Below are 14076 nucleotides of genomic sequence, written 5' to 3' on the forward strand. Positions count from 1 at the left end.
TAGGGAATGAGGGAACAAGTGAGCCAAATCAAAAAAACAAAGCCTCTGTCTTCTCACTTCCTGTCCCTCCCTCCCCCCGTCCTCTGTCTCTTCCCTCCTCCTCTACATCTATCTAGTCTCCACCAATCAGACGGCGAACCAGCCATCCAGCCAGCGAGCCCATCCAGCCAGCCAGCCAGCAAGTCACCCCATTTAGCCAGCCAGCAAGCCAGTCATCCCTTATTTCCAGCCAGTCAGCCCAGCCAGCCCTTCTATCAAGTCAGCAAGCCAGCCAGCCATCCAGCCCATCCATCCATCCAGCCCATCCATCCATCCAGCCAGCCCATCCAGGCCCTCGCTCTGCCTGCCAAGTGCTTGATCAAAGCCGACAGCACCGCAACGGCTCAGTGCTCCGGCCCCCCCCCCCCCCCCCCCCCTGGCAGCAGGACGGATGGATGGGTGTGGGTGGTGGGGTTCGGGTGGTGAAATCTAAACAAATGGCATCATCTGGTCCTGCTGGCACGACACTGCCTGGGCCGGGGCGCCTCACACCGACACAGATGAACCAGCGCCTCTGGAGGGGACGGGGAGGTCCGGACACAGGGGTGAGGCGGTGAGGGGGTGAGGCAGGGCTCATGGATTGAGCCCTACTCTCAGCTCTCTTTGGCTTGTCGCCGTCTCGTTTTCGGTTGAGTTTCTTTTCTACCGCAGGAAAGGGGAATGAATAATAGCACACGGTACCACTACAGGGACAAAAGGAAAGTAAGTCGATTATCCCTTTTTGTTTGGCTTCCCATAAGAGGATTCACAAACAAAGCAAGGATGGATGGTTATAGTTCTGCTTACAGCGGTGGGTGTCCGTATGATAATGAACACGCGCAGGATACTGATGAATGCTACGGCCAATGACTCATTTTGTGGAAAGAATGGCTGCGTTTGAATCTAACCTGACCTGCAGGTTCCCCTGATGAAGTGGATATTTATAGGTAAGTACTGTACTGTTGAGGCTCAAAGTGGATGGCGGCATAATGCCTAGTCACACACATTTTCATCTCCCAATCGAAAGAGTCAGAGTTCAATCCCCTGGAGTCTGCTTAAAGATACACATTCAAGCATCAGTTGTACTGAACCATACCAAACAAAAAGTATCCCAACAGGAGCCCCGCCTGGCTGAGGTTAAGTCTTAAATAAGGGCTAATTCATACAGGGAGTGTGCATTGTTTCATTAGCAACAAATGAGCGCATTGAACCGTGCTTCGGAGGCAAGGAATTAACCTAAGCGTTAATAGCACCAGGGCATCACCCTATCGACACCCGGAACACAATAGGCCCAATTAACTCCCTCTCCCTTCCATCCCCACCCCCTGCACCGTTCACCCCGGGGGGAACCAGTTGAGGACACACGCATATTCTGGTTCACACCGACCACATTCACACAGGGGAGAGATGCAGATGTGGGGAGGAACGTAAGACCCTCTGACCACCACCACTCGATCGATATGAAGAAGCCCAAATGGACCCCTGGTTGCAATTAAAACTTTCCAGCTTCCTGTGGAACTACTTGTGCTTTTGTCTCTCCCCCCCCCCCCCCAGCATTTGTTTGTGCGACATCAGAAAAGGACTGAGGGGCAATGAGGAGGAGACTCAGGACCTCCTCCCCTGGAGGGCTGAGGAGGTGAATGACTAAGAGGTGAACTCTCTGCGTCCATTCATCTCCAAGCAGCCCGAGCATTCAAGAAGGAAAAAATAAGCAAAGCTTTTCAAGACGGTAGGTATTTATCACCAGACCTCTCTATTAAAAAGAGACGGGGAGTGTTTGGAGGGCGGCCAGCCCCGCTGGAAGACGGATCCAAAGAGAACATCCAGCAAACAGCATATGTGTCCAATTGTGTTGTTCAAGCATAATTAAACCCGACCAGCGTCTGACAGGCTCTTCGGACAAATTCGATTTTGTGCTTTTCCAATCACCACTTTGTTCATAACTGGCATCTGGGTGACGACAACCACACAAGGATTTCAATATCACCGATGTTCAAGGCCTAATTTGCTGCATGTGTCCAGCCATTAGTGCCCTACATAATTAAACACCAAGATAAGGAGAAGGAACAAGCGAGTTAGAGATCATGTTGTTTTCTCTCTCTGCCCGCCCAACACTGCATTGATCCCCCCCCCCCCCCCCCCCCCCCCCCCCCTGCGGAGTCATTGCAGTGCGGTACAGTTAATAACGAGGCTTACAGGAAATGCTTGTATGCATTTCAATGCATAGGAATCCTCCTGGGCATTTAATGGTCCGTGGACAGGAGGGGAAGGGCAGAACACCGCTGCGTTATTCATGATATCCTGCAGTGTGATTGGCTCAGCAGAGCCGTATTCAAACAGGCAGGCAGGGTAGCTTGGGTTAGATTTGAGTTTGCAGCTCGACGCTTTTTGTGAGTTCCATCAGAAAGGACTGCAACCTCTCTGAATATGGAACTACAACATTTTGATTTACAAACAGCAGGAAAATACATTTTACCCAATACTTTCTGCACATGAACATCTGGTTACAATTTTAAACAAATATATCCAGGGACCCATTAACTTGTTATAAAAATTTTATTCAGAATAAAACAATGTAGCCATATTACACGTAGTGTGGTGAATCTATTCTACATACCTCAGGCGAAAACGACACAGTTCTGCAATGGTTCGCTTTTTGTTCAAGATTATAAACGCTACCACATCGACACACTCATCATAAACATCATCGTCGTCGCCTCGTTCCTCTGTCCACGGTCGGAGGAGAAGACATAGTAGTGTTGTTAAACCTCACACGTTTTCTTTTTTTTTTACAGGATAGCATGTAGCACAACACAACGACACAACAATGTGAGGAATACAGTGCTTAATTTGCCAGTGGAATTAAAAACGCCAAAAATGTGTCACTCCTCACGCGGGATGAAGGGTTGTTAGCTTCAGCAGGCCACCGAACCATTGTGGCGATACAGTAATAACGAACGATGTTGTTGTTGTTGCAGGGTACATCGATACAGTAAGCACGAGCTTGGAATGCTAATGCGAGGGGGGTGTTCTGCGTCTAGCGCTGGTTGGTCAAAGAAAACTATGTCACGGACCACGCAGACAAAACTGTGTCAGTGATTCTGAGGTAGCAAGGCAATCATGGCTTTCGTTCTGATTTTTCAAACATAGACTTTATGTAATTTTATTTTCATATAAAACTGCTCTACATGGTGAGTTAGGGGCCGGTTGAAAACCCTTTTTCAACATTTAACGTTCAAATTAAATCTATATTCTTCCATAAAACCTCTTCACTTTGTACACATTCCCACTTTAATGTCAGCATCTAAGTCTTCCACACTTGGAATGACAACTGTATAGGCACAGGAGGGGTGCGAGTTCAACAAAATCGCGGTCGCTATGGCGATAGCAACGGTCACACCGAGGAATTAAAGGGGAACTCTGACATCAACATGCGCCACGATCAGCCATCGATACCCAAGTCATAGAAAAATAAAATAGAGAAAACAGTTTGCGGAGCTTCACACAGGGTAAATACATGATTGTAATGAAGGGTTGGTCTCACTCGTCATAAAGAATTGTACTCCCAAACTTGGAACATGAACCTCAACAGTGTGACAGTAATGGGTAAGCGGGGCGGAAGGGGGGGAGGCCAAACACACAGAATTAAAAAGATGGACAATGTAACAATTTGATTCCCAGTGAAAACAAGAAAAAGAAATAAACATATTTTTCTATACAAACCCCAAACCTAGGATATCATCGGAATATGCGTACAAATCCCATAGAAATGTTAGGCCAACTTAAGGTTCACTCCACAGTTTTATCAAATGTACAAGTATTGCATAGTACACAACAACATAGGGGATAGCAGTTCTCTGGTCCTGTGTGTCTTTGGGTTTCTGGGTGCAGAATCTCTAACTTGGTATTGGTTCTCGGGGCTTGTGGGGGCGGGGCCTGAAGCTCCACCTACTCCTTCAGTACGGAGCCGAGGCGCGGAGATGGAGAGGAGGCCGGCGTGTTCGGGAGAGTTACGGCCTTTTTCCAAAGTCACACTTCAATCGCCTTTCGCCAACACACACAAACACTACACACATGCGCGCGCGCGCACGCACGCACGCACATACTCTCCCCTCTAGGTGGCTGCCCTCACATCACCTGTGAAGCACAAAGAGAATGGGAGATATTGGATCAGCAGCCTACACAATGGAGCTGGAAACACATACCTGGATAAAGAGAGAGCACAGCTCTGCATGCTCATTCTGGGCGCCTCCGCATGCACCCACCCACCTCATCTAGAGCAGGTTTCTTCATGAGTGTGAGCAGGTGTTTGTGTATGTGTGTGCGGGGATGTGTTGGCACAATTGCTTGAAATGCATTTTGTGCACACACACACACACACACACACACACACACACACACACACACACACACACACACACACACACACACACACACACACACACACACACACACACACACACACACACACACACACACAAGCAATTTGGTTCCCAAAAAAACCTCAAACTCAATATAACACTGGCTGGCAGGCGGTCCATTTTGACCAAGGTGTTACAAGGACAATTTACTAGAGGATGGCACTTTTGAACTTGGAGTAGAAAACACAGAGCGAAAGAGGACAGATCAATTAAACTTAAGACGAAACTACATCCGTTTTTATACTTTTTTTAACTTGTGTTTTTCAAAGCAGTTATTTTGCCTTTTCGGGAAAACCCCCCCCCCCCCCAAAAAAGAAATATTATTTGAAGGCTTGCTGAGTTGCCTTGGATACAGGGCGCCTGTTCGAGCCCCTTTGGCAGAGCGCTGTTGAGATAAAGAGGCAGGTGGGAGCGGAGGATTCAGGCCTGGTTCTACTGGAAGGTTTCTGGCTTCTCCACACGGAACCGGAGCCCGTTCTCCACCACCAGGCAGAATATGAATATGAACCGGTCAGATAAGGACCAGGGAGGGTTACACAAAGTTTGCAATAACTCTCCTGGAACTGATGTGCAAAGGATGAAGAGGAGGGAAGAGTGAGGAGGAGGTGGACAAATTGTCGGGGGGAAAACTATAAAAACAGACCGGCGAAGAGAGTGGCACAAAATGAACAATAAATACGAGCAAATATGTAAACCAAAAAAAAAGAAAAAGAGGCAAAGAATAGTTATTATTGGTGGGTTGTGGGGACCTCATTTTAAACAGAGAGGGCTGAGTGGAAGGAGGGCTCAGACTGTGCACAAAACAATTACGGTGGCATTAAAGGTGGCAAAAAAAAACAACAACAGCGTGCCGACTCTGCACCACTCCGTGACCCCTGACCCCTCAGACGGCGCCGGGGGAGATGAAACATAATGGTGGTCCCTAGGGATCCATTAGCCATCTCCTTCTCACAAGGCAACAACAGCACAGGAGGGGCTGCTGCTATTAACTGTGGCTTTCCTTTCTGACAGCAGCAGTGGTTAGCCTCTTGGGGGGGTGGTACGTGAGCTGCTGGATTATCCATTTGTATCCACTAATAAGTATCATTAGAGATATTTCCTCATTCAAATCAAACTGAAAGTAAACAAAAAAAATGTTTTTGGGCGGAAATGCAAGCAGCAAATTGGGCCCGTGTCTATAGTTACAAGATCGTTTTTTTTCGGTTAGTTACGTTTATGAGTATTATTGCTAAGCGAAAGGGTGTGTTCTTGGAATTTGCCTGACATGGGCAATTATGAACTGAGGAACACCTTGCTGCCATCCAAAGAGTTTGAGGATGTCGATAAACCTTTACGAAATGAAAACGTCACCGGACGGCTGACCTGCCTCCGTTGACCTGCGCCAACCGCCCACTCAAATCATCTTGTTCCGTCTAAGGTCAATTTGTTCTCCATTAATCAGCGAGTTGACCGTGGTGGCGAGGTCGTGGCGTCCGCCATGCAGGGCGTCCGTGAAGTGAAGCAGAGCGAAAGGCGTCTCTGGTACTTTTGCGAGGGTCAAATGGAGGTTCATCAGCAGAAAGATGACAATATAAGTGATTTTGTCAGGTATACGTTGCTCCAGCTTTTGAGGTGCCGTTTTGACATTTTGTTGAAACACGCACTGTGCCCCAAACTTTAACACTTAAGCCATCACTTTTGCTCAAACGTACAAAAGTTCGGCATCAGTTGTGTTATTTGAGTTTCTAGCGCTCAGAACCCACCCACCCACCCACGACACGATGAACCCGGGCATCCTTTCTCGCTCTAACACGATTGGGGGGCTGTGGAGAAATATGAGAGAAAATCACATTTTGAACAAAAGTGATGGCTGCAGTGAAAAAGTTACGTTGTGCCGGTTTAACGTTGGTTTGAAAACTTGGAAATAAATATGTCAAGGGACTTCAAGAATGAATAATATTTTTCTGCTATTGAATAAAATCACAATATTAGCTCTAAAATGCTGCTCGACCTGAACCATGACAAACCACTGAACGCAGATAGTTTTGGTTAAGAAATGGATCACAATGGAACATTCCTCTTTTCTCTTCTCTTCAACTGCAGCATGCATGGAGGTCCTTTCGCCTTGCCGAAGGGACCTCCGTATTCAACTCTTTATCTCCTCTCCTCGACTTCGGTTTTTCTCTCGGTTTGACGGTAGGGTTGAGTCTGAGGCCCCGACCTCTGGACCTCTGGATTCGTCGCTGAGGTAACTTTGAGTGAACGGCGACCATGGTGCTCACAATGCCCTCACACGGTGGCTGCCGCGGCAGTGAAGGGGACGGTGACAATGAAAGCAAACTTTTCTGTACTTTCCCAAAATGGTGGGTTGTACCGGAACACGGCGGAGAAAGACTGTGATCTCACCTGTGGTCTGGAGGAGAGGCTTGAGGCTGGAAAACAGCAGACAACAAAAAACATATTACCATTTCAGGGATTAAAAGATAAATATGTTTTTGTCCACCTGATAACGCATGCCCACTAGCCCGCACGCACGCACGCACGCACGCACGCACGCACGCACGCACGCACGCACGCACGCACGCACGCACGCACGCACGCACGCAGCATTACACTATTTATACTCAGTCCTAACGCTGGGTTGTTAGACAGCAGCAGGCACGAGATGATCGATTTTTGACTAAATCCCTGACTTATTGCAACCCAAAATTTAGTGAGGCGGTGTGAAAGGCGGTCTTATACCAGAAATATGTATTTTAATACACAGCCTTTGGGATGTCGTGCTCGGCTGCCTATGAGAACGATTAAAAAAAAATAAACACTTTTCTTTTTTAACCACATTATGAAGAGGCAGGGACACGACTCCCATGGTGACGGTGGCAACGCAGTGGCTGCCTTCTGATTGGCCGACGGCGGCATTCATGTTTATGTTTGCATCTGTCAGTGGAGCCGGTTACAATGACGCAATCGCTGTTGTCATGGAAATCTCACCAAAAAATAGCTTCAGTGGTTTGTATGAGCATATCAATATCTATAAATAATACAATTTCTGAAGAAAGGCACACAAACACACACTTTTCACAAAGTTAAAACCTGAACAAGGACGGTGTGTGTATGTGTGTGTGCGTTTGTGGGTGGTAATAAAGAGAGTATGGAAGGTGCTAGTGCGATGCTGGGACAGCTATGGGCCAGTGGATATTAAACGGATACTTCAATGATAGACTTGACCACTGATGGATTACTACAGCGTTTCATCAGCCCCCCCGGTCTCCTCTCCCTCTGACCTTGTTTATTCATTATGGTAATATTGGTCTGGTCACGTCTACCTTGTAGACAAACCTTAAGTAGTTAAACCAGAATAAATTAACAAAAGTGCGCCTTAGAGGAAAAGGATTATTTCTTGGCCAGATTCCTTTTAGAGAAATAGAGCTGTAACTTTTAGTCAGATTTGGCCAATTGGTTGCCGGGTATTCATCAGTAAACAACAGACATTACCTTACCTACTGCCGAGACCGATGGCTTAACCATATATCTTATCTCTGCTAAGGGGCTAATGCAAAGTATGCTAACAAAAGTAAAGTCGGTTGTGGAACTGCTGTTTAAGAGGAACATAAACTTACGACTGCATGCAGGGAAGCTGTTGTTTATCTGCTCCATCACTTCCGCAAGGTCAGAGCTGCTGTCCTGGGGGTCTAGAAGCTCTTCTGCGCACACACACACACACACACACACACACACACACACACACACACACACACACACACACACACACACACACACACACACACACACACACACACACACACACACACCACTTTACCATCTACAGACAGTGTCTTCTGATCATCAGGTGGCCCCTGGTTGGTCGAGCAACAGGAATGGACTACCACTTGTATGTGAATCAGAACTAGAGGCAGATTGGTTTTGGAGAACTCACACAAAGCACGTTTGTGTTGATGGCAAGAAAAGGAAAAGCTGCTACTGTAATGCGGCCAAGCAATCTGAGAATGGAAACTGGGTAAAATTCCCAAACAATTTATAATTGTTCACGCTCATACGTACAATGGACGATTATTGTATCAGTAATCGTCCATGTAGCAGTTATTTCTGCTAGAGGTGGTTATTTTGCTCTGCTGCAGAAATACTTCATCATCATGAATCATTTGTAATCAACTGCTTTAATATATTGTACATAAATCATATTGAGATATGATTGCGTGTTTTTCCGACCAGATAATGACCACTGAAGGCGATATTAGTATTAATTTACACATTTGAAGGCTTTGGCGAAGGCTGGATTAATGTAAAATCATTAAATCTAATACTAACACATAAAAGCATAATAGGTGGGAGGAATGCATGTTCTAGGGCAGTGTTTGTTTACAAGCAGAAGGGCGGTTCAAGGCGTGGCAAAACAATATTTGCCTGGGACTGCAGCAATATGTGTGAATCTGCTTACCTGAGTTTTCATTAAGTTGTCCTCGGTCCTGTACACTGGGAGAAGAGACCCCATTCACCCTCGAGTCTCCCTCGGGCTGAGAGAGAGAGAGAGAGAGAGAGAGAGAGAGAGAGAGAGAGAGAGAGAGAGAGAGAGAGAGAGAGAGAGAGAGAGAGAGAGAGAGAGAGAGAGAGAGAGAGAGAGAGAGAGAGAGAGAGATTTTCGGTTTAGAGTTCGTTTCTTGTTTTACAATCCAATAAAAGGTGAACAAATACATTATTGTCATTTCCTTGACGCTCCTGTCAAGGAAATTAAACAGGATTAAGTGAAACCCTGACTCTTATGCGTCCGACTCAAAGTATCTATTGGGAGGACAAAATCATACTGTCGTTATTTGAGGTGGACTTCTTAAATAAACACACGCAAGAGGCATCCGACAAACACAGAATACGTCATGTCAGAAAAATGATAAATCAATAAGGTGGTTCATCTGACTGTCTCTTTAACAACACTGTATGCCCCATCAACCTATGGAACCAGTGTTTCCCACACATTGACGAGACTATGGCACACCACCATAGTCTAATTTCGGCCATGATAGTTTCCAAAAAATAAATAAAAAAAATATAAATAAATTGTATCCATTGTTAACGTGGAGGGAACCCCGGCACCTGTTGTGCGAGGGAATCCCGCGAACAGCTGTAGCTCACAGGCAGTGTTTACTAACTATTAAAGTCAAGACTAGTAGAGATGCGCGGCTGGCGGTCATACACACCGTGGATCATCCACGGGTTGGGTGGATTGCTTGAAAAGACGTAATAGCCTACTGGGAAGAATTGCGGGCGGGTTGCGGTTGAAATAAATAAATAAATAATATGTAGGTTAACGTATTGACAAGACAACTCCAAACGGACAAATTTGACCTATATTTTTATATAATCTCCCTGCCTCTGAAATGAGGCAGGGAGAAACATCTCCGCCCAGCGCTCGTCCACCTGTTTTCCATAAGCATTCCACTGTGTGCGATGTGGCACCACGCTGGCATTCCCTGCAATACTCTCATGGTAAGGCCTTCAGCAGACTGAGGGACACCAAATCAATTCTCTCTCTCTCCCTCTCTCCCTCCCTCCCTCCCTCTCTCCCTCCCTCCCTCTCTCCCTCCCTCCCTCCCTCTCCCTCTCTCTCCCTCTCCCTCTCCCTCTCTCTCTCTCTCTCTCTCTCTCTCTCTCTCTCTCTCTCTCTCTCTCTCTCTCTCTCTCTCCCTCCCTCCCTCTCTCCCTCCTCCTCCTCCGTGCCCCTCTTCGCTCCCTCGCCTCCCTTGTTAAAAAGAAACTCTTTCAATTGCTCCATCCATCCATCTGCCTCCTAGTTCTCCAACCCCCCACCTAGTAAAGGCTAAGGCTAACGCGGAGCCATAGTGTCCTCCTCCCCAGTCTCAGAATAGCCCAGGTCAAGGCCTCCAGAACGCCTCTGGGAGTGTGAATTAAATATGTCGCGCTGAACCATAGCACCGTTCTTATTTTGCTGCTCGGTTCGAGAAGAGGCCGGCTCACAGAGAAGTGTCAGTGAGGGTTAGACATAAATGTTGCCGAGCCTGGGGACATCCGTGGGGATATATGCGTGTTTACTTTATCCACCCTTTTTCACTCCTTCCTTTACCAATATGCCACACGGAAGAATCAATTGAACGTTTATCATAGTGATAAAAATGACAGATTCTCTCCAGCGCAGAGCCAAAGAGTGTCCCACGGCCTCTGGAAAAGGGAGCCTGTATATATTTCTTTGAAGTTAAAAAACTAGACATGCTGTCGGCCCAGCACTCTCATCGACACTCTCAAACCTGGCCAACTCCCACCCCCCCTTACGCTAAATGCACCTCCAATAACTATCCAGCATCGCCTCCTGATGGAGGAAATCCCAGCGATAGCGGGGAACACACTTCCCTTTCCTCTGAACTTTCTGAACTTGTCTTGCGACTGGCAGAGGCAGATCACTCGGAACCAAAGCTGAACCGTGTCCCGCATGTTAATCAACCCGCACTTACATAAGGCAGGCGAGGCGAGAACACACTCTGGGACCCCGGCCGGATCTCCCCGGCAACCCAACGCCACCCAGCCCTTGGTTTGCTTATTCTGATTGGCTGTCCCGAGATTTATTCGGCGTTGAGGGCAATGCGCTCTGAGCGGCCGTAGAGAACGATTAGGGCGTAAACACGTCGAGGGGAGGGGGAGAAGGGGCCGCCGGATAGATTGGATCCGACGTGATTAGGAGCTAATCTGAGTTTAGTGTTTCGTTATACGAGGGTAATTCAATTAAGGGATGTGAATGCAAAGAGTGAAAAATTACCTTTTGTGTTGGTGACTGCACACACACGTACACCTTCTACATATTGAGCGGTTATTGATCTGTAATTCATTCATCATTTAATATCTAATGAGTCTCGCGTGGCGGTGTGTATTTCTGTGCTGACGTTGTTTCGTTTTAAGGAGCATAGGGTTTCATTTCCTGATCCCGTTTTTTTGATTCCAACGTACCCTATCCGTCTCTCTCCTTCCCGTTTCCAACACGACTCCGGGGCCACTAAATCTTGAAGCTCATTCCAGAGCACATTTAATAATCTATTCCTATAACCCAAATCAACGGTATATTTGCACAGCTCATGAATAAAACTCTGTCCATGGAGGTCTCAAATACAAATCAAATGACTCATAACTCCTCAAACCTTATACGGAGGGAAATGATGTGTGCACACTCCTGGTGTCAGGAAGGGAATGCCATGGCATTATAAAAGCCGGCATAATAAACGGAAGAAACCTAAGCAGTGTTTCACTCCCTCTGCCCGCAGGCGAGGGACCGGGCGCTACTGCTGCAGTGGTGGTGTAACTGGTTCAGATACTGGTGCAGTAGTGGTGTTAACTGGTTCAGATACTGGTGCAGTAGTGGTGTAACTGGTTCAGATACTGGTGCAGTAGTGGTGTGAACTGGTTCAGATACTGGTGCAGTAGTGGTGTTAACTGGTTCAGATACTGGTGCAGTAGTGGTGTAACTGGTTCAGATACTGGTGCAGTAGTGGTGTAACTGGTTCAGATACTGGTGCAGTAGTGGTGTGAACTGGTTCAGATACTGGTGCAGTAGTGGTGTAACTGGTTTAGCTACTGGTGCAGTAGTGGTGTGAACTGGTTCAGATACTGGTGCAGTAGTGTCAGTGGGTGGTGCAGTAGTGTCAGTGGGTGGTGCAGTAGTGTCAGTGGGTGGTGCTGTAGTGTCAGTGGGTGGTGGTGCGGTAGTGTCAGTGGGTGGTGCGGTAGTGTCAGTGGGTGGTGCAGTAGTGTCAGTGGGTGGTGCGGTAGTGTCAGTGGGTGGTGGTGCTGTAGTGTCAGTGGGTGGTGGTGCGGTAGTGTCAGTGGGTGGTGCTGTAGTGTCAGTGGGTGGTGGTGCGGTAGTGTCAGCGGGTGGTGCTGTAGTGTCAGTGGGTGGTGGTGCTGTAGTGTCAGTGGGTGGTGGTGCTGTAGTGTCAGTGGGTGGTGGTGCGGTAGTGTCAGTGGTGGTGCGGTAGTGTCAGTGGGTGGTGGTGCTGTAGTGTCAGTGGGTGGTGGTGCTGTAGTGTCAGTGGGTGGTGGTGCTGTAGTGTCAGTGGGTGGTGGTGCGGTAGTGTCAGTGGGTGGTGGTGCAGTAGTGTCAGTGGGTGGTGGTGCTGTAGTGTCAGTGGGTGGTGCCGTAGTGTCAGTGGGTGGTGGTGGGGTCGTGTCAGTGGGTGGTGGTGCTGTAGTGTCAGTGGGTGGTGCTGTAGTGTCAGTGGGTGGTGGTGCGGTAGTGTCAGTGGGTGGTGGTGCGGTAGTGTCAGTGGGTGGTGCTGTAGTGTCAGTGGGTGGTGGTGCGGTAGTGTCAGTGGGTGGTGCGGTAGTGTCAGTGGGTGGTGTCAGTGGGTGGTGGTGCGGTCGTGTCAGTGGGTGGTGCGGTAGTGTCAGCGGGTGGTGCGGTAGTGTCAGTGGGTGGTGCGGTAGTGTCAGTGGGTGGTGCGGTCGTGTCAGCGGGTGTAGTCGTGGTTACCGGGTGGTGCAGCAGCTGTCTCAGGCGGTGCAGCTGGGACTCCAGCTGTTTGTTGTGCTCCTCCAGGATGTGCATGCGGGCCTCCAGCCGGCCCTTGTGCTGACGGAGCAGCTTGGCCTCCGCCAGCAGGTCCGCCTCCCCGGGGGGGCCCGGGGCGGGGGGGCTGTCGGGGTCCCAGTGGCCCCCGGGGGCCGGGCCCCGCTGCCCGCCGTGCTGCTCCTTCAGCTGCTCGTACTCCCTCTGCAGGGTCCTGGACGGGGCGGGGCGGGGAGATCGCCAAAGACACACTGAAATCGTTCTCATTTCAGCAAGTCAATTTCCAATTATGGGTTGATAGATACATGGACCCAGAAGATGTGATATAATAAACCTGGTTGACACAATCACCCACACAGACTGAGACAAATATACACACTCAGAATAAAAAATTAAGCACTATCCTAGCTTCCTCAGTGGAACAAAACACCTCCCCAACACCCGGTGTCCTCATTAAGGTGTCCTCGCCCACAATCAATTTAAAAATAGAGGCATAGACGCACCGTGTGGGCGAGAGAGAGAGAGAGAGAGAGAGAGAGAGAGAGAGAGAGAGAGAGAGAGAGAGAGAGAGAGAGAGAGAGAGAGAGAGAGAGAGAGAGAGAGAGAGAGAGAGAGAGAGAGAGAGAGAGACGCACGATACCAGCGGGCGAGCAACAAAGACAGGGAGGTACTTCTAAGCATTTCTTTGCGTTCAAACAGGAGGACTCGGCATGGGGTCCAGTGAGCGTCTCCGGCCTACCTCTGGTCCTCCTCCAGCCTGGCGATGACGCGCCCCAGCTCCCCCCGCTCCTCCCGCTCCACCGCCTGCAGGATCTGGGCGGGGCTCTGGGGCTGGCTGCTGGGGGAGCCCCCCTCCCCGCCCAGGGTCTGGCAGTACTGCAGGATCAGGGCGTGCTCGTCATCCCTGGGGAGGGCAGGGTGGGGAGGGGGGGAACCAGATAAATAAGTAAAGATTCTAAAGAAACAAACATTGCAAAGAATTCCGTCACACAATGTGATGACACGACATGAACAATGGGCAAAAGAATAAGCATTCTGGTTGTTTATTGTTCTCAGGTAGGTGCCAGGAAGGGCCCGGCGGGGGTGAAGCATAATGCTCATCGAGGTAGGCCTACCTGCCTTCAGGTAGGCCTA

The 14076-nt window shown here is 48.7% G+C and overlaps 1 protein-coding gene across 2 annotated transcripts in view; it reads right to left on the bottom strand.

Moving 5' to 3' along the window:
- Positions 1-2794: 2794 nt before the first annotated feature.
- LOC130374577 (utrophin-like) overlaps positions 2795-14076 on the bottom strand; it is a 69616-nt gene continuing 58334 nt past the window's right edge. For both annotated transcript variants that reach the window (XM_056581413.1, XM_056581412.1), the window contains 6 exons: positions 13682-13846; positions 12907-13156; positions 8878-8953; positions 8039-8122; positions 6825-6850; positions 2795-4155 (listed from right to left, as the gene is read on the bottom strand). In XM_056581413.1, the coding sequence (XP_056437388.1) occupies positions 4147-4155; positions 6825-6850; positions 8039-8122; positions 8878-8953; positions 12907-13156; positions 13682-13846 (610 nt within the window). In that variant the 3' untranslated portion in view covers positions 2795-4146. The remainder of the gene's footprint in view (positions 4156-6824; positions 6851-8038; positions 8123-8877; positions 8954-12906; positions 13157-13681; positions 13847-14076) is intronic.

Source organism: Gadus chalcogrammus, chromosome 21 (assembly GCF_026213295.1).
Source record: "Gadus chalcogrammus isolate NIFS_2021 chromosome 21, NIFS_Gcha_1.0, whole genome shotgun sequence".
Taxonomy (NCBI): domain Eukaryota; kingdom Metazoa; phylum Chordata; class Actinopteri; order Gadiformes; family Gadidae; genus Gadus; species Gadus chalcogrammus.